Source organism: Siniperca chuatsi, linkage group LG17 (assembly GCF_020085105.1).
Source record: "Siniperca chuatsi isolate FFG_IHB_CAS linkage group LG17, ASM2008510v1, whole genome shotgun sequence".
Taxonomy (NCBI): domain Eukaryota; kingdom Metazoa; phylum Chordata; class Actinopteri; order Centrarchiformes; family Sinipercidae; genus Siniperca; species Siniperca chuatsi.
The window spans coordinates 12,420,930-12,440,004 of NC_058058.1; the positions used below are offsets into that span (position 1 = coordinate 12,420,930).

A 19,075-nucleotide genomic window follows, 5' to 3' on the forward strand; every position below is an offset into this window, starting at 1 on the left:
ATTGGGATGGTCATATAATTGATTTCTAATCATTTTTGTGCCTTTAAGGGGGCCTAACTTCCTTGTATGTGTGCACAACACATCAAATGAACTTTGGATTCTTGCCTTAAATATTCAGTATGACTTTTGCTATTACATTTAAAAGTTGGTTGAATTCTTCAACACCACTATGTAAGATTAGCATGTATTTTCACAGTTGCAGTACTGATTCATTCTTACCAGAACTACACCACATTGACAAATGATATTCTTCAAATGTATCTTTATTCAGGCCATATACAGTCTGTGTGTGGTGTGTGTTAATTGTGCTGCGATCCTTGCAGTACATTCGATTGCTAAAATAAACTGAGCAATGCTGTGCCCACTGGGCTCTCCTGCTTTTAGCTGGCAGCATGAAACAGATGCTCGGTGGAAGTGCTGGTAGTGGCTCCATCTGTAGCTCTGAGACTACAGACAGCCTGATTGAAGTGCAGCGGTCTTTTGTGAAAAGTTGAAAATGTTTTTAACTTCTAGCAGTGGGTGCTCTGAGCCTGAAAAAAATATGCTAAGTTCTCAGCACTGTCATGAACATAATACAACAAAAAGCCAGCGGTGAAAGGAGGAGGCCCCAGTGAGGGAGGGAGAGGGAGAAACAGATTGGGACAACAGTGAATGTGTGTTATGGATTTTAGTAAGCCATACCCATAGGCACATACAGTATGCAGACGTTCACTAACACAACCATAGTGAGATCATCAATGAGGTGTGTCGGTGCTTCTGTAAGGACAACACAAAAAGAAACAGAAATGCACATAACACACAGGTTAATGAAGAAAAAAAAGAATCACATGCTGTTGTTTTCTTGACCATACTGACATTTAAATCAGTAAAACACTGACTTTTTTTTTCCAAAACGAAAGTAAACTGCAATTGAGAACCAAAGAGGAGACAGGATTGGAAAGTGGAGAAAATGAAGATTGGATGAGCAACAGTGCTGAGAGAAAACGTCTGAGAGAGAGAGAGAAATGGTTGGATAGACAGGCAGATAGAGAGAGAAATAGACAGAGTCATGGTGGAGAAAGATGAGGTATGCTGTCCTCTCAGGGTCATAAAGGTGGTGAATGGGGCCAGAGACTTAATGAGATGGAGAAACGTTGTGATTGGCTCATTACTGTGATGGAGCACGTTGCCTCGACAATTGGCCTTTTAACCCCCCACCCCCAGCCCCACCCTTCCTTGCACACACTACTTTTCTATGCACCACTGCTCCATGAACTGCAGAGGTGTGTGTGTGTGTGTGTGTGTGTGTGTGTGTGTGTGTGTGTGTGTATGAGAACGTGCACACTAATACAGTAAAAGTCAACACACTCCTGTAAATTACCTCCTGCGGTTCAGATAAACACTAAAACACTGCTACAAAGTGAAAACATAACTCATCTCTTTCCACTTCTGTGGAGTAGTACTTGACAAAATTATCACAGTATCTCACAAAAATACACAAGTTCTCTTTCAGACACATACTCACATATTTACAACACACACAACTTATTCAGTTCAACTAGATCATTTTCTTTTCATCGAAGTAAATTTTGGTGTTTTTATTAACCTCATTCTACACAGAGAAAACCAGGGTAGAGGAGAACACTGTTCTCAATAGGACTTCCCATTTGGCATGATAAATGAGAGCACATCATCTCTCTGCCACCAAGCCAATCTGTTTTCTCTCTGTCCCTCCCTCTCCTAACCGTACTACAAGTCATTGTTCTTGAGTGGTCTAAAAATTAAAAAGGTATCCAAACTTAAGTTAACATTTTGTCATTTTTTTCTCTATGACTTTCCATCTTTCTTATCCTCTCAAATTTTCTTTATCAGTCTATATTTTTACTTCACTCTCTAATGTTGTCTGTCTTTCTCCATCCATAGCGGCGTAGAGGCAGTGGGGTCTTCTGTGCAAACTGTCTGACCACCAAGACATCGTTGTGGAGGAAGAACGCTAATGGAGGCTACGTTTGCAACGCATGTGGTTTATACCAAAAACTACATTCGGTAAGTCATACACGGACATGTACAGTTGCATGCAAACAGATGCTGTGTCTGCACTAGTCGTACATTACACTGTAAGTTATACTAGACAAACTGTAGACTTGTGAGATAAATACAAATAGTTTTACCAGACATGGTACATTAACTTTTTGTATATTTGTGATCCCCTTTATTCAAATTTTCTTTCAAACAAATTAGAGGAGAGACAAGAGGGGAGCTTTAAATTTCAAAAACACTTTAAATGTAGAGAGACAGAAGGGAAAGTGAAAATAATATCTACAAGTGAGCTGAAACTTGTTGATTTGCAATGCTGAACTCCTATCCACTCATAGGAGACCTACATACAGTATACTCACTCATAAAGGTTGTACTGGATCAGGAACCCAGTACTTTAGACTATTTTATAGACTGTGCTGTGTTTTAGTACATCCATGGGTTGGTTTTGACCACTAATTATCATTTCTCCTGTCTGGCCAATTAGCATACGACAAATTAAATGGTGCATACTGCAGTTAAATTCTTGTATATATTCGGTGAATCCCGCTGTGAAAAAGTAATATTGTGGAACAAGTATATTTGATTTGGTGGGTGCTGGGAGTTACAGACCATTTCAGCAGTCACAGTGAGCCAGTTCCATGGAGTGAGAAATATGATGGAATTAATCAACTTTACCATCTAAGCCCGGGGAAAGTCTATGGAAATCCCAAATTTAATTAGACTGCATGAATTACAGATGAGATAAAGACCCAGCCTGGAATTTAGTTGACTTCAGTATATAGAGCTTTCTCACCTCAGATATGTTTTTATGGAGTTTGAGCTAATTTCACACTTCAATATACATATTTAACTCAAGGGTTTACAAATATTACCAGTGTGAAACAAGCCTTCAGAGCCTCAACATATATATATATATATATATATATATACTGTGTATATATATGCCAGATTCACGTTCACATATTGGCTTTTTAAGCTCTGCTTGTAAAATTTCAAAGTGAACAAAATGCTTGTGTAATAAAACACAGTGTTAATAAATGGATCAGTGGGTTGACCGTGTTACAACCCAGAGCACTATGTCACAATTATGGAATGGAGCTTTAAAGACCTTTTAGAGGATGACAAGCTATCGCAGTTTACTCCTTCCTGCCCCTGCACATGTCCTAGGTTCAACCCTTTCATCTCATCTGCAGCTCCAATCACGTTCCAGCCCCCTCTTCTCTTGACAATCTTCACGACAACCGTATTTTATATCCCATAATAAAAGTTTTATACGCTCTACACTCATTATTAGAGAGGATAGCAGCTAGTAAAACACTTCAGAGTGAGAGAGGGTAAGGGAGAGTTATGAATAAAGAGGGGGAAATAGGTAGACATGAAGGGAGGGAGAGAAATTAAGGGAGAAAGAAAAACAAAGAGAGAAAAGGGAGGAAGACAAAGAAAGGAGGAGAAGATTAAGGTAAAGCGTGAGGACAGAGATAATGAAGGGGGAGGGTGTGTATAAAGAGTGAGAGATGAAGGGAGACAGAGAGATTAGGAGAGAATGCAGAGGAGAGATCCAAGAAGAGAAGGAAAGAGATGGAAAGATAGATAGATAGAGAGAGAATTATGTGTACCAGCGGTAACTCAGCCCAGATATTCTATCAAACCAACCCTACAACCATAAAAGTGTACAACATTGCGGTTATCTTGTGTGTGCAGTTTGGGTGTATCACACAGCATTGTAGACACAGAAATGCTATAAATGACGAACATCTCACTTTTTATGTACATGTCCAATCAATTAAGCTTATTAACTGCAGTCATTGCAAAATTTACTGTATAAATTAAATGAATAAATAAATAAATGAATTATCTATGAAGTAAAAAAAAATGGTTGGGTTCCAGAGACCAGTAATCTTTTCCCATACATATCAAACATCATGTAGTTACTCACCCTGTGACCAAGACACTTGAATATAAACTAGCAAGGTAAAGAGGAGGAGGAGGACATTTAGAGGCAGACAGGGAGGAAGAGCAATGAGGGAAAGGCTTGAGAAAAACACGTTAAACTTCTTGCCAAAGCAGAGACAAATAGCAGGAAGTAAGCAGTAGTAACAGTCAGAGTGAGAGAAAGTGTACCAGGGTGAAAGGCAGAAAGAGAAAATAAAAGAGAAGAAACAGAGCAAGAGAATTTGAGAAACTTGTGCACTAATTACACTTAACAAATATACAGGAGAACATTTTTTCATCACCATCCACAATTCATCCTCTATTTCCTTTGAGAATTGCATTGTGGGTCAATAGCACATTCAAAAATCAAGGATTTTTATAGTATTCATACTGACTGTTATCACCTTTCCAGTGTGAACAGATCACATCCTGCTTAGAATTAGCCTGTAGCATGGAATTAGGACACAGCTTTTCCACCATGTGCGTCGCTGTTTCTTTGCTGTTACCTTTTTTCCTCAGCCATCCTCCTCCTGTATTAACTCCTGTCCCTCCCTGTTTCTTTTCTTCTTGTTTCACCTCCCCTCCCTCTACCTCTTCCTCCTCCGTTCACCATATATTACTCTCTGCCCCTTCTCATTTATCTCACCTCCTTCATTCCTATCTCCCCTGCTCTTGTCTTTACCTTTTCTTCTCTTTTTCTCCTCACTCCTCTTTAGCTAGAAACACAAAACCTGAGCACCATAAAAAATAAGAAAAATGTCAATGATTTGACTGACATCATTTTGTCAGTGTAGAGACTGTCATCTCAGTGTTTATAGTAGTGTTCCAGGTGTCTAAAATGTGTACAGGACAGCTCACTGATTAACAACAGTGACTGTTCCCAGCTTGGCTGCTGAAGGACGACCCTGTCCAAAATGTATGTGCATTAATAGATCATTGAATCAGTGTGGTCAAAAAACACTCTTTTTAGAGCTAGTTTGGTCACATAAGCATATTAGAGTTTAGACTGTCAAAATATATATGGTAATCATTTCTTTATGTTCCAAGTGCAGCAGAACATCCCTGGATTGGTGCCATAAATGACTTTTCTCTCTTCTTCCAGCATAGACATAGCATACATTACAAAAAGCAGCAGAGATTTATTGCTTTTTTTTCTTTAAATAGAAGTCTTTCTTTTTGCTTTTCATCCACTTCAACACCTCTTTCATTCATCCATGTTCCGCCAACATGATATCTCACTATCTCTCTTTTCCTGCTTGGTCCTTCTCTATGCATCTTTTTGTGATTTCATCTGCAACAATGTATGTCAAAAGCCCTACATCACTTACACACATACAGACACAGCAGGGGATTTCTAGAGACATACAGGAATTACATACATGTACACAATAACAAGGCTCTTTGCTGTTCCTGAAATATTTTGTGTACAGAAAGCCTAATAAATTCAACCTTCATGGCAGCGTAAATTTGATTGAAGGTTTTGAATGAAGGTTTTTTGATGCTTGAAAAGCTCCTCTCGTTATGCCAGTTGAATGTGACTTTGTTTTCAGTTAATGCTGTGTGGAGGTCACTATTTATTATGTGTATTTAGAGAGGAGGCTTCAATGAATTCGGTTCTTCAATAGTGAAAGGATAGCAAGTCATTACTTTTGAAATGAAGTGTAGACACTTTAAAAGACACTTTTAAACTGCACAGTTGATTTTACTTGCAGGAAAGAAAATCTTTTGCTAATTTGCCTGGAAATGTTTTTGACTCTTGATTTTTTGGCATATATTTAGGAATGAAGCACTTTATTTATCCCAGTAGGAATAGGTGAGGAGTGCTTCAGAAATTGTGTTGTGGATGTTGCTGAGCAGTTTTTATTCTTTGTAATTCTTGACTTTTGCCTCTTTCAGGCTCTTGAAACCTGTTTCTGTAATTGGTTGTACTGTAGTGCTTTTATGTTTTTTGAGTGTGTAGTTTGCTATACTTTTAGTGGGAGAGATTACTTGATGGTAGTTAAGACATTAATGAAGGCATATGTTCTCATGTTTGTGAGGAATCTGTCAATAAAGTAAAAGTTGAGTCTTAAGGGAAAACTCCATTTACACCGGATGTAAGCGCTCCCCCTTGTGGTAAGGGCAAAAACCACAGTCCTTAGGAGTGCTGTCTTTATTTTTTAGCATGTCACAGTTAATTATAATTAGGTCAAGTCCATATAAATTGAGACTTTTAAAACTTTGATCTACCATTGGAAGTTTTACTAAGAACCATAGTGCAACGTCCTTAGCGTTGATGTGCTTGTAAATTTCACTGATATAAAATGGCTTTATGTTCAAACAGGTAGTATATTGGTCATAATCTCAAATAAATATTTTGTATTGACTCAACTGTTACAATTTTATTTTTGTAATGCAATGAATTCAATATTATTACAGTCAAATAATGCTAGGCTATGCATGCTTCATGTTATTAGTCAGGTCAGATAAGCAGCCTTAAATAATGTAAGGGAAAATCCATATCTGTTGTGTTGAAAATAAATTATCACTACATTTATTACTAAAAGTTTACTAACACTTTTCTTTTTTTTAACATATTCTTCTTTGTTTCTTTATCTTGTAGACACCCAGACCTCTAAACATCATAAAGCAGAACAACGGTGAACAAATAATACGACGCCGAACCCGAAAACGCCTCAACCCTGATTCGCTGTCATCTGAAACCCCCGCCCCCAAGCAACAACGCATCACCAGCGAGGAGCGTATGAACGGGGAGGAGTCGGACAGAAGCTGTGCATCAATCAAAAACCAGCAGCCTTCCCCTCGCTCACGCTCACCCCGATCCACTCAAGCCTTCTTAGCCAATCAAACATTGGAGATCCACCGACGCATGCCTCCTCTGCTCCTCCCTTCACATCCCCCCTCCTCATTGGTAGCTGAGGGCAATGGAGGTATCGCTGAGGGAGGGATAACATCAAAAGTAGAGGGAGGTAAAGGAGGAGGGGGATCAGAAAGAGGCAGTCCGATTGAAAAGTATATGCGTCCAACCAAACCGTCTAGTTATTCGCCTCCTGGTTCACCCATTGAAAAGTATCAGTATCCCCTTTTCTCCTTACCCCTACCATTAACCCTCTCACCTGATTTGACCCCTGAGTCGGATTGGCTCAGATTCTGGACCAAGTATAAGATGGCAGCCGCCTCTGGGGTTCCTGGTAGCATCAGTAATCTAAGCAGCCCTGGAAGCCTTGGAAATAATGCTCATTATCTTGGTGCAATGGTGACTCCAGTACAGCATCATCAGCAAAACTACACGGTGCCTTACTGCGCCTCTCCCTACTCTCCTCTCCCCCCTCCTCCAGCTCCTCCTCACTATCCTCCTCCTCCTCTTCATCCCCAAATCTCCTCACCATCATTAGAAAATGATGCTCCTTTGGATCTTGCAATAAGACAAAGAGATACAAGTGCTGCAAATGCACACATGACAACAAATGGTGCAGAGAGGAAAAGGCAAGAGTCGCCACTAGCTGAGCGGTTGAGAGAGAACTGGAAAGGAGAGAAAGAGGAGGAGGAGAGGACAGATGAAGGAGGGAACCAGAAGGAGGAGATAGGAAAGGAAGAAAAGGATCATTTGACAAAAAGGCGGTCAAGTGTCCCATTGAATCGCACAATGGTGGAAGTGGCCACGCAGGATGATCTGACCAACCGTTGCATCCACTGTGGGATCTACTTCCTAGACGAGGTCATGTATGCCCTGCACATGAGTTGCCATGGCGACCAGGGACCATACCAATGCAGTTTTTGCCTCCACATGTGTGCGGATCGCTATGATTTTACCACACACATACAGAGGGGTTTACACAGGTACTCAGACAAAACGTCACAAAACAGGGGTCACGTGCAAGGCGGCATAATTCAGAACGCCACGGTGACGTCAGAACGCGAGTGTCATAACGCGACGCCAGAGGAAAAAGATGAAGGTGATCATGGTGAGATCACAGATGAAAGAAATGATGTCATAAGAGTTTGTCATGACAACCAAGAAAAAGAAATTACAGGCGATGATGCCAGTGACAATGAAACAGGAGTTGCAGAGGAGGTAAGCGGAGAGGATCATGACATTTCAAACCAGGAAATGGGAGATAAGATGGTGTCATATAGTAGTGATGACATCACAAAAACCACAGAGGTCACGACTGTTGCTGAATCTAAAAACTTAGATGAGAACACAGAGAGTAATTAATCTGATGCCTTTGACTCACACAAACCTTTAAGAACGCATTTTATTGGATGAATAAGCTGTATGCCTCCACGTTCCTGGAGGCTAGCTCATGTCAAAATGGGCCTATCCTGGGCACTAAATGGAACACATCCTTATGCTGGAAGCACTCGGCTGACAAATGGTCAAAAGTCATTGTAGGATCCCGCTGAACCGCTGCAGGGACAGTTTGGAGAAATAGCCTGAATCCTGTGTTGAGTGACGGTCACTTGACAGCTCCGTGGCAAGTATTCAACAACAGAGTCCTGGCATGCAGCTGAAATCACCTTAAAGAAACAGCCACTTCATGTGCTTTCCAAATAAGAGGATTGGAAGCTCGACTGAAAGTTGGACTGGTCTCATTTAGGATGAGTTTGAGGAGCTCAGCACTTGCACAGCCACCGTACAGCAGAGCAAAAAAAAAAAATGCTAGGATCAAAACACTTTAACTGAGCTGGTCTGTTATGCACCACACTAAACTGAACCCCGAGCTGGTCCAAACTAGTCTGATGCATCATTCAAACTGTTTTATCTTGGTACAACCAGATCTGATCTGGTTAGAACTACTTGGTTCTTTGAGCATGTTTTTGACAGTTTTACCGCTGTGCAAATGGATCCAAAACCAAAACTTATTTTGACTCTTTGAAATTGGTCAGAGTTAAACCAGTTTGTGCTGGGCTGCAGTTCAGCTGGGATTACCTTGGTACAAGTGCCCTGTTGTCTCTGAAACTATCAATGCATAATCACCACCGCTGCAGAGTGGCCCAAACTGGGAGACTGGTTGGATTTGTTTTGACCGTGACTTTTTGAACTGCTTGAAAAACCGGAGTAATTCCGGACCGAAGTGTTCTCTTCATCCATTTGGATCGAACCAAGTGACATTCTTTTCTACCTTCCTCCGTGCCATGATACTAGCTACGTGCCTGGCTGCCTGCCTAATAGAACAACCATCTATTAATCTGCTTAACATTTATATTAATAATAATAATGGTAATAATAATAATGATAATGTTATAGTACAAAACATGCAATTTGCTACACTTTCCTATATAATATGTCATTTTGTAAAGGCAAATAATGCTTTTTTTTGCAGGAAATGGTACTATAAAAATTAGTCTATTTGAGTTTTTTCTTTTTGAGCTATTTGTTGTTTGTGTTCTTATGGAGACTTGTTACATTGATAACAGCCATCTAACAGAAATGGTACAGCAAGGGGGGGGTGGGGGGATGGGGGGTGTATGTGTGCATTTGTGTAATTGCGTTTATGTGTGTAAGGATCAAAGGATGTGTCCGTCCCCTAATGATGATGTAAAATAATGAAGGCTTGCGCTCGGTATTTCAGTCCTCAGGGGTCACACGTGTCGCACACCAACCCACCTGTTTCATAGCATGTGACACATCATTTTAACATGTTAAATTGTCTAATGGTTTTAGCATGTTACATAATGTTCTCTTACTTATATATGTTCTTATCATGTTCTTAATGTGTTAATAGGTCAAAATGGTCTTAGTATGTAACTTTTTTTTCTGTTTGTCTTTCACATTTTAGGTTACATGGTTTAATAGAGAGACTTAGGGAGATAAACCCTAAATTTTATCATAAGGATCAATTATTTGGATTAACTGTATAAACTTTTGCTCTGTATTGAGTCTACAGAGCGTCTTGCCTACAGTGTTTTATTCAGCCTATCTCATATTTCTGAGAGTTTGGTAGGTTACCTCTATGTAGCATGTAAGCGTCTTATAAAATCTGCAAAATAAGTTGCCTTTTCTATGGATGGGAACTGTTACATGTTTGACCTAAATAATACTGAAAAAACACAAGATGGCATTGTAAAGTTCCATTTTAAAATTCAGTGAAGTAAAATGATCATGTTGCTTTCAACTCAAACTAACTCCATCCCACTTTTCTACCATTTCATTACCCACTTTTGGGTTCTCAATCAGTCTTTCAAATAGACCTGAAACCATAAATGAGTCTTTTTTAAAACCAAATTTCACAGTTTATCATCATTGCTTATTTTCATCATAGAGAGAGTTGTGACAGTCAGGTTGAGTCCCCCTATGCGTCAGAATGGAGCAACACAGTGGCCATCTTGTTTATTTTTATAAAGAGAGAATCACTTCTCCAGCCTTGCTGCCTTAGTTGCTAGGGAAAAAAATCGCCAAGGGACTCCTTTGAAAGAAATAATAATAGGCCGAAAGAAAATAAGGAAGGAAGAAAGAATGAGAAAAAGATATTTTTCTATGCTTATCCAAAAGACGTGAATGAAAAATAATCCGCCTAGTGCCTGGTAACTTGTACAGTTTTTCTAATGGTATGTTTGTCTGTGTCAAAACATTATGTAAGTTATGAGTCAGGCAGAAGTTGAGCAAAAAGACTGCTATATTGATTCCCATGCAGCAAGTTATCAGAGTCATCCATTATGATACTTGATTTCAGCCTAGCTGTCTGATTGGTCAGATACCGGTTCACACTTGGCATTTTCAGCCCATGAGAAAGACCCACATATGCTTTTAAAAAATTTAATTGGTTTCTATGCTAACTTTCCATCACTAGTTAAGCATCTTTCATTTTTGCATGTATGTACACTAGAAATGTTCAGACATATGCCTTGGTAACTTTTGTATGAAAGACATAATACCAAGAAGATTATCTCTACTGTGTATTTGGTTTATTTGGAGATGTAAGCTGAATTATGGCATGCAGTCATGTCACCAGAGTGCCCATATCATGGTAAAGGTAAAGGCCATTCTAAGGTGTTATTATTCTAAAGAGGAGTCATTAATCATTAATTAATATGTTTTAATACATTTTCTAGACGTAAAGTCAAGACAGTTTTGTCAGCACAAGGTCAAATTTCATTATTTTTTTTAAACCAGCAGCGAGAGGAGATTTCTTTCTTGCAGAAATTTTAAGACACCAAGGCAAATTCTCTACGTTGTTTAGAACGCTACAAAATGAAATAGCTGAACTTTTCACAAGACGGATCGGTGTGTTGTTGTGTTCTGGTTGCAGGTTGATACCTCAAATATTTATGTTAAACCGTAATGCATTCTTTTACATAGGAAGACCTTGTATACTCTGTATGTTGAGGCAATATAGATTTTCCAATCTTTTCATAAAACTTTTTCAGTTTCTGCTGAAACGCTCAAGGTATATTTTATTTGCGTCATACCTTTACTCCTTAACAGCAAAAAAAAAACAACCCTGTCCTACCAGCATTGCACACAGTACTGAATCCGTTACATTAAACACTAAGAAACCTTTCAAACTACTGGTGCAACATATTTACATTGGACTTTGAAGTCATTGCTGTTGACAGAAGACTTCTCACTGCTGCAGTATAAATGCAAAGAAATCAGTACCTATTTAGGATGGCACAAATTCACGTGTGCCACCCTTCTGTCTGACCTACATCCCACTCTGGTGTCAAGTGCAGGGATTTTGTCCTCTGACGAGTTGGCTTAACACCTTTAGCATGTATGGCTCCACTATCCATATCACACCTGTCAAGTAAAGGCTTATTAAGTGCATTAGTTAAATGGTTCAAAAGTACTTTTATTCTGAAGTTTGCCCTTTATTTGCCGAATAGGTTTGATCATGCTGTATAAGGACTGATGAAGCCAATTCAAAAAACAAAATGTTTGTCTTTATTTTAGGAAATCTCATGTGCTAATATGTAAAGTTTTTAGAATTTATGTTTTTCAATTATGGGCATCTTTTAAGGGGCTGCGAGCATAATAAAAACTGTTTACATTTGCAAATGTAGCAACAAAAAAAGCAAAGGAATGAAGCAGTGCTTTCTTAAAAGACAGAACAAAAGGAAGGATTGAGGGATACCTGCTGAGATGGATAGATGGGCGCCTTTGAAGAATATATGGGTGGATGAATAGAGGGAGAATGGGATCAAATGACGCTTGTAGTGGGTGATAAAAAGAGGTTTAGTTTATGTATCCATTCATCCCCTCTCTTCTGTTTTGTTTGTCTCTTTTATTGACCTCTCTTCAACATCACTGGTATCGTTCTCATCTGTTGTCTAATTTGACATATACATCTCTTTTCTTTTTATCTCTCCACCTACTATTACTTCTCTCTGCCACTCATCTCTTCTGTATTCCTCCACTTTCCTGCATCCCTTCTTTTGATAAAGCTAGTCTCAGTTGACACATTGAGGGGATTTAAATGGGAGTTAGGTGATTGTGTCATACTGTGTTGCGCCCAAAAAGCTGAGGTCGGCTCAGTTACTCCAGAACTGACAGGATCCTATCTGCTTATGTTGACTTTGTTTAAGTTGAATTTCTCTCCTACTTGAATGCGCCTTTGGTTTGTTGAGAGAAATTGTTACCAACAGTAAAATATCAAATACTTGCCAGAAGCAAGTGTGGTTTTTCTAAGATTTAGGTTCATTCATTTGCCAACGGGACTCACATCTGATAAAAATTCAACATGAAGTTTAATTTTTTAACAGATGTAAAGTCCTTTCATTCAGTCATTTTCATGGGATTTCTAGGAAACAGTAGGAAAAAGATTTGTTAAAAATTTAGATTAAATAGTTCTGGCCTTTTTTGTTAAATCTGGGTGTACATCTCATCTTGATGAACCACAAGGATTTCTCAGTGGGTTGGAGACAAATTCTGATGCCAAAATATTTAAATTGTTTAGCTTTTGAAAGAAAATCCTTTCCCTGTATTTACTGAGAAAAAAACAACTTTGTTCATGCACACTTTTCATATTGTAAGTGCTCTGCAGAACCCTTTCCTATCACAAAATATCTTCTTTTGTGTATTTGCCACCGTAACATTGTCTCCCATGAGATGTAAGGATACTGTATATCTAAAACATAAATAGATATTAATGTTGATAGGAATTTTGGGAGAACATTTTAGCTGTCATTTAGAAATGAGGTTCTGCATACATACATCACATGACCTTGTTTTACTTCAATAATGAGTGTATGTTTAGGTTTGATGGCATTTAACATCAGCGTTTACATTGGGGGGGGGGCTTAACAAGTGTTTTCATTTTTGTCTTTGTCAGAATGTGTTATAGAAAATTATGCTGTTGCTTGCACTCCATTTATGTTCTTATTGCCAAGGAAGGGACAACACACACACGTACACACACAACGACACACAGTGGCAGTGGTACGGATAGAGTGTACATTTTGTGATGTACAGTATTAACCATGGGAGACAAGGGAGCTAAAGGCCAGTTTATTATTGGTCAGACACACACATGCATGCATACACACATCAACTATGTACATTTAACCAATATATTTTAGTAGAATTTTGTCTCTATTCAGTTGAATGGCTTTTATAGAAAACTTGGATTTTTTTTTAGTTTTTTTTTTCTTTCTCATGTTGTATTTTATTCTGCTATCTTTCTGTATGTTATTGTTTTTAGGTTTTATTTCATGCAAAAATGATATTTCAACAACATATTTTGACAGCCAAGAAAAAGTTTGTTACACAGCTAAACTTGAAGAATAATGTTGATGATGATGACGATGATAATAATTAATAAAAGTAATACCAAACATACTGAAAATGGACAATGGCTGTTTCACTCAGTGATTTATTGTAAAGAAGGAAAGAAGAGAAGAAGAATACCATTCTGTAAATCCTCAGTCAACAAAACAGACGAGCTGTGGCCTTGCTATAGTTTGTAAATCCTCCTCATCACGTGTCGAAGAGTGGGTTCTAATCTGAGACAAACTGCAGACTTTGGGAGCACAAAGGCACAAGTGTGCTGCCTGTGGGTTAAACAGATGTGATTTTTACCACATAAAGCTTTCATACCAAGTCAGGTGAATTTTTTTCAGAAATGATTAGCAATAGAAAAACGTGAAACCTCCAAACATGCCTCCTGCTCTGCTTTCTGAGTGTAGCCAGGAGCTCCACAGCCATCATGTATTTCTATTCACATCTGTTCTTCACTGCTGCCCACCTGCTTTTTCTATCTTACTAGCTTGCTTTCAGATTTGTTTGTCACTTTGATTATTTAATGCACACAACATACTCTAGGAACAGGCTCTGTTTGTATAGCTCTTTATGGTGGATGATTCCATTTGGTTTTTGTGACCCTGTGACCATTAATCTAGTATCACATTAAGGTTTCTGCATGATCAACACTTTGTTCTATAACAAGGTAGCTTGCAAACTAATGTTTGCATCTCAATGAAATTTGTTGTAAACATTCATGGCCCTCAGAGGATAAATTGTAATTTTGTTAGTGACCCTCTAAAATATCAAACTCTAATATTACAATTAACATTTACTGAGTATTTTGGACAATCTTTGAGCTTTCATCTTGAGCTGCTTCCAGGTCAAAATGTCAACTTCACACACAAGACAAAAGATTTCCATGATGGTGCTGATTTTATTGACCCCTTCACCTTTTCCTCTAGCGTTACCCTCAGGACAAACTTCAGATATTTAGTCAACTAGTGTCCAAATGGCAGTATTAGAGCAAAATGTTTGCATGTTCCAGGGTATAATGAGCACAGCATCTTTTACTCTTGCTATTTACAGTAACAATAGCTCATTGACTGAACTGTTATTTCATGGCAAAGACCTAATATTGCATTGGCAACTTATCCAGAGGCTCCTTTCTCACCAACACACAGCACACAGAAATAATTTGAGAGCCTGTTTTAATCTTCCCACAACACTCCTTTGGGTCAGGAACTTTGACAAACCTAATCAGCGCAGCTGCGCTATCTGTCAGAAGACAAAGGCTTCTAATCTTCGGTCTATATTATGTTTAGCATTATCAATTTATCTTTGTGTTATAATATGAACATTGATTAGAGTTGATTAACTCTGCTTTAGAGCCTGCAGTGAAATTATGTGGCACATATTGCCATTTAAATGTGTGTGTGTGTGTGTGTGTGTGTGTGTGTGTGTGTGTGTGTGTGTGTGTGTGTGTGTGTGTGTGTGTCTGAGTGTACAAGTGTGTGATGATTGGCCCCAGAAAGTCAGACTAGAATACTAAACACCCTGGTGACTACTGGAGAGGTCAACACACAGACACATGCAGCTGCACATAATTATGAACCTGTTCAAGGCAAAAGAGAAAAATCCATCAAATGAATAAAGGGCAAAACAAATGAAAGGAATGTAAAAACATCATGCAACAATTCATGGACACGTTTACACACAACGTATGCTAAAAATGGGACAAACACATGGCAGATGTATGCCTGCACGCAGAATTTTTCTATTTTTCAGCGTGACACTTGCATATCTTCTATGTATGCACTGTCTGCCCCTGCCTGTCTCTCTGTTTAACAATCTTGCAAACATCATTTCTGGTTCTTGTAATTCATGTTTATGTATGAGTTACCTACACTGTTGACAGAAGGTTTGACTGTGTGAGAGAGCAACAGAGTAAGGAGGTGTGTGTGTGTCTGTGTGTGTGTGCAGATACTTATCTATGAAGCAGCACTGTTGCTGTTGTCATGTCTTCGTGTGGGTTGATTGAGATGTGCTTTGGCGACTGTTTAGATTTCATATTCTGACAGACAGAAAGATAGATAGATAGATAGATAGATAGATAGATAGATAGATAGATAGATAGATAGATAGATAGATAGATAGATAGATAGATAGATAGATAGATAGATAGATAGATAGATAGATAGATAGATAGATAGATAGATAGATAGATAGATAGATAGATGTAAATATGATCTAGTTTCTGGGCACTTTGAATTATGAATGTGGCTCATGTTGACAGCTGTGAAGTTTGATAGTCTACAAGCGTGCACAAAGGAAGAGAGAGAGTATGAGAGAGAAGCATGGAGATAGACAATAGGATAAGGAGAGAGAGAAAGAGATGGAGATATATATGATGTAGCTTCTAGGCATATTGAATGGTTCCAACATTGACTGTTTTGGGATATAAAGCTCTCACATAACATAGATAGATAGATGAAGAGAGCTGCTGAAAGCATAATTACAGCTCTACATCGCCTCAGTATGTCGGCTGTGTATCATCAGCTTCACAGTGAGGTCCACTGCAGAGGGATTTGATTTGTAATCTCCTTTCCTTTTATTTCCTCTTTACTACTCTAGTTACTCCAATATCTGCACACTTTCCCTTCTCTACTCTCCTCCTTTCTATTTTCTTTCTTCTCTCCTTTACTCTTTTTTTCAAATTCAGATAAACTTCATTGTCATGGTGGGAAAGAACCTGTGTTACCAAGTTACTGAAATGGGTGCGGTTAACATTCCTTTACAAAGAAGTTTTGAATGGAAAAGGTATCACCAACATTCAAGCATAACAATACTGTAACGTGAGCGAAAGGCAAAGAAAAAGGGAACAACACAAACTTACCATATGCTTAACGGATAAGTCTAGCCAAAATCAACAATACAACAGTCCATCTCTCTACTTTCTGACTTCCCCAGCCAGTCTGTGGGACTCCCCAAACCTGTTAGTACCTACTGAAGACATATGTTTTTAAAACGTGGTCACGATTATATAGACTAATTTCTATAGAATGTCCTCAAACACCCGGGCACTTTTTAGCAAACATTATTCAAACATGACTAAATAGTGCATTTGTTGGGGACTGTTTTCAGCTGCAGATCTGATGTGCTAGTGAGTATTTACGGCAGCCGGACAGTGTCTGTGGGATTGACTCAAAATATAACTACGGCGTTCATGTTCATCATAATGAAGGAACAGTCACCCAGGAATACACCATATTAGGCCTACAGGGACAATTCTTGTTAGTAGTACAGTAATAATTCATTGTTGGTTTTGGTCTTTTCATGAAAAATATAGAATATCACTTATCCTTTAAGAAATCACGGTATAGAATATATGGCAGCTGGTAACAGTTAAAGACATGCAAGGACCTTAGCAATACTTTTTGACAGACATGTCTCTGTATTTTGTACAAAAGACATCTCTCTTACAGTAAATTTATCTTCTTCTCTTCTACTCCATTTTTCTTTAAAATCAGACATCCACGAGCAGAGTAGGCTTTATCAGAATAATACACATAGATGTCAGCGCTCACACACACACACACACACAAAGGTTTGTGCATGCATGCCCACATACAGTATGCAAATACACTGTGTTTTGCTGCAGAAGTAGACTTCTGGGGAAATGCACAGACCCATGCATACATACTGTAGATCTATCTACACACACACTCAAATGCACACACAGTCACCCACACACTGCGTCAGAAACACACAGCTTTTCCTTGCCCCGTCCTTCACATTATGGCTCAGGAGTTCTTTAATAATAATTCCATTAATAACATCTCCTCACAATAACACTGATAATGGTATGCGCCTGTGTGTGTGTGTGTGTGTGTGTGTGTGTCTTTGAAAGACAAGAAAACTCAGATAAGCTTTTGCTCAGTTTCCTCACCTGCAACCCACCACTTTTCTAATAAAATGCATTTTAATTCTCTCCAGCGCACATGAGAGGACAAGCAGTCAGAACAGCTGACAATAAAAACCATTTCCATTCTATTTCTGGTCAATTTTTTTAAATTGTTGGTGTCTTTATCCTTGTTGCACTCTGACTCTTCTTCTCTCAGTTTTATTCAGATTTTCAGACTGTACAGTTTCTACATATAATTCTGCATTGTATATTAAACTTTACAGTTTTTTCCAGTTGCTAACAAGCATTGTTCAATACTGAAACCACATTTTCAAAACTCTTCACACAGTCAGCGAAACAGAAGTCAATGCAGACCAAACTGTGAACCATTTGTCATTGCTTTCAGACAAAATGCAGTCAGTGACCACACTTTTCAAAATTCAGGAACTCTTTTCCCATTCGTACTCCACAACATGCAAAACGCTGTGTATTTTCAGCACATTTTTCTAATGCTAACACACTGCATTCAAAATGATTACAAACACATTCAAAACAGAATGATGGCAAATTCCAAGCATTTATGCAGTAATTATTTTAAAATACTGAAAGTATACTAAAATACTGGAGGCAATGAATGCGGGGTGTGGAGACATTTCTCCTGAAGGCTGCCAGGGATGGATCAGACATCCCAGGAGGAACTGGGTGGAGGAACAAGATGCCGGAGATGACATCAGATGTGATGTTGATGAGAACAGAGAGAGCAGACTAGAACCATCACTGTAATTTACTATAACGAACAACTACACGTTGTTACAGTAATGTGTAGGATGTATTTTATTTATTCTTTTTTTATTATCATTGCAGCCCTGGAGTTTTCCCCCCTCTTTTTTCACCTTTTGGTTATAATTTTCAAGTACTATATTCATATAAAAAAATGAAATTCTGATTAATTTCTGATTCATTCGTGTTACAGATGCTTTCAATAAAGTGAAATTGTATTACAGTATTTATGTGGAAAATCACTGAAACTTTAAAAAAGAAAAGTTCATCAATCATGTAATGCTTCCTGTTGTTAGTGGTTTTTAGGTCAGTGTGTTGTGAATGAAATGTGTGTTTTCTGAATGAGAATTGTTGCCAGTGTTATGTTGGTCTGAGTGAGTTTTGTAGGTGAGATTAGCTATTTGGCCAACATTCATGCTGGTAATGCAGACTGTGTGAAGAGTTTTGAAAATGTGATTTCAGTATCGAACAATGCTTGTTAGCAACTGGAAAAAACTGTAATAGGGTTCTTGATGTGTATGGGAGAGTTTATTTGCCTTGCTTGTTTTATATGAGAGAAAGGCTGAGTGTGTGCAGGATGTGTGTATGTGTATATGCAGTTTAAACATTAATAACCTTTCAACTGTCAACAAAAACAGAATTAAGCAGGAAGGAGACTCACAACCAATCTGAGCACAGAATTTTCTAGTCAGTAAGTGTTTAGTAGAGATTATATTTTCTTTATTATTTTTACTTAGTTGTTTATTTGCTATTATGTT

The 19,075-nt window shown here is 38.4% G+C and overlaps 1 protein-coding gene across 6 annotated transcripts in view; it reads left to right on the forward strand.

The window, feature by feature from the left end:
* trps1 (trichorhinophalangeal syndrome I) overlaps positions 1-13,743 on the forward strand; it is a 118,413-nt gene extending 104,670 nt beyond the window's left edge. For all 6 annotated transcript variants that reach the window (XM_044171382.1, XM_044171384.1, XM_044171380.1 and 3 more), the window contains 2 exons: positions 1,903-2,025; positions 6,554-13,743. In XM_044171382.1, the coding sequence (XP_044027317.1) occupies positions 1,903-2,025; positions 6,554-8,170 (1,740 nt within the window). In that variant the 3' untranslated portion in view covers positions 8,171-13,743. The remainder of the gene's footprint in view (positions 1-1,902; positions 2,026-6,553) is intronic.
* Positions 13,744-19,075: the final 5,332 nt, after the last annotated feature.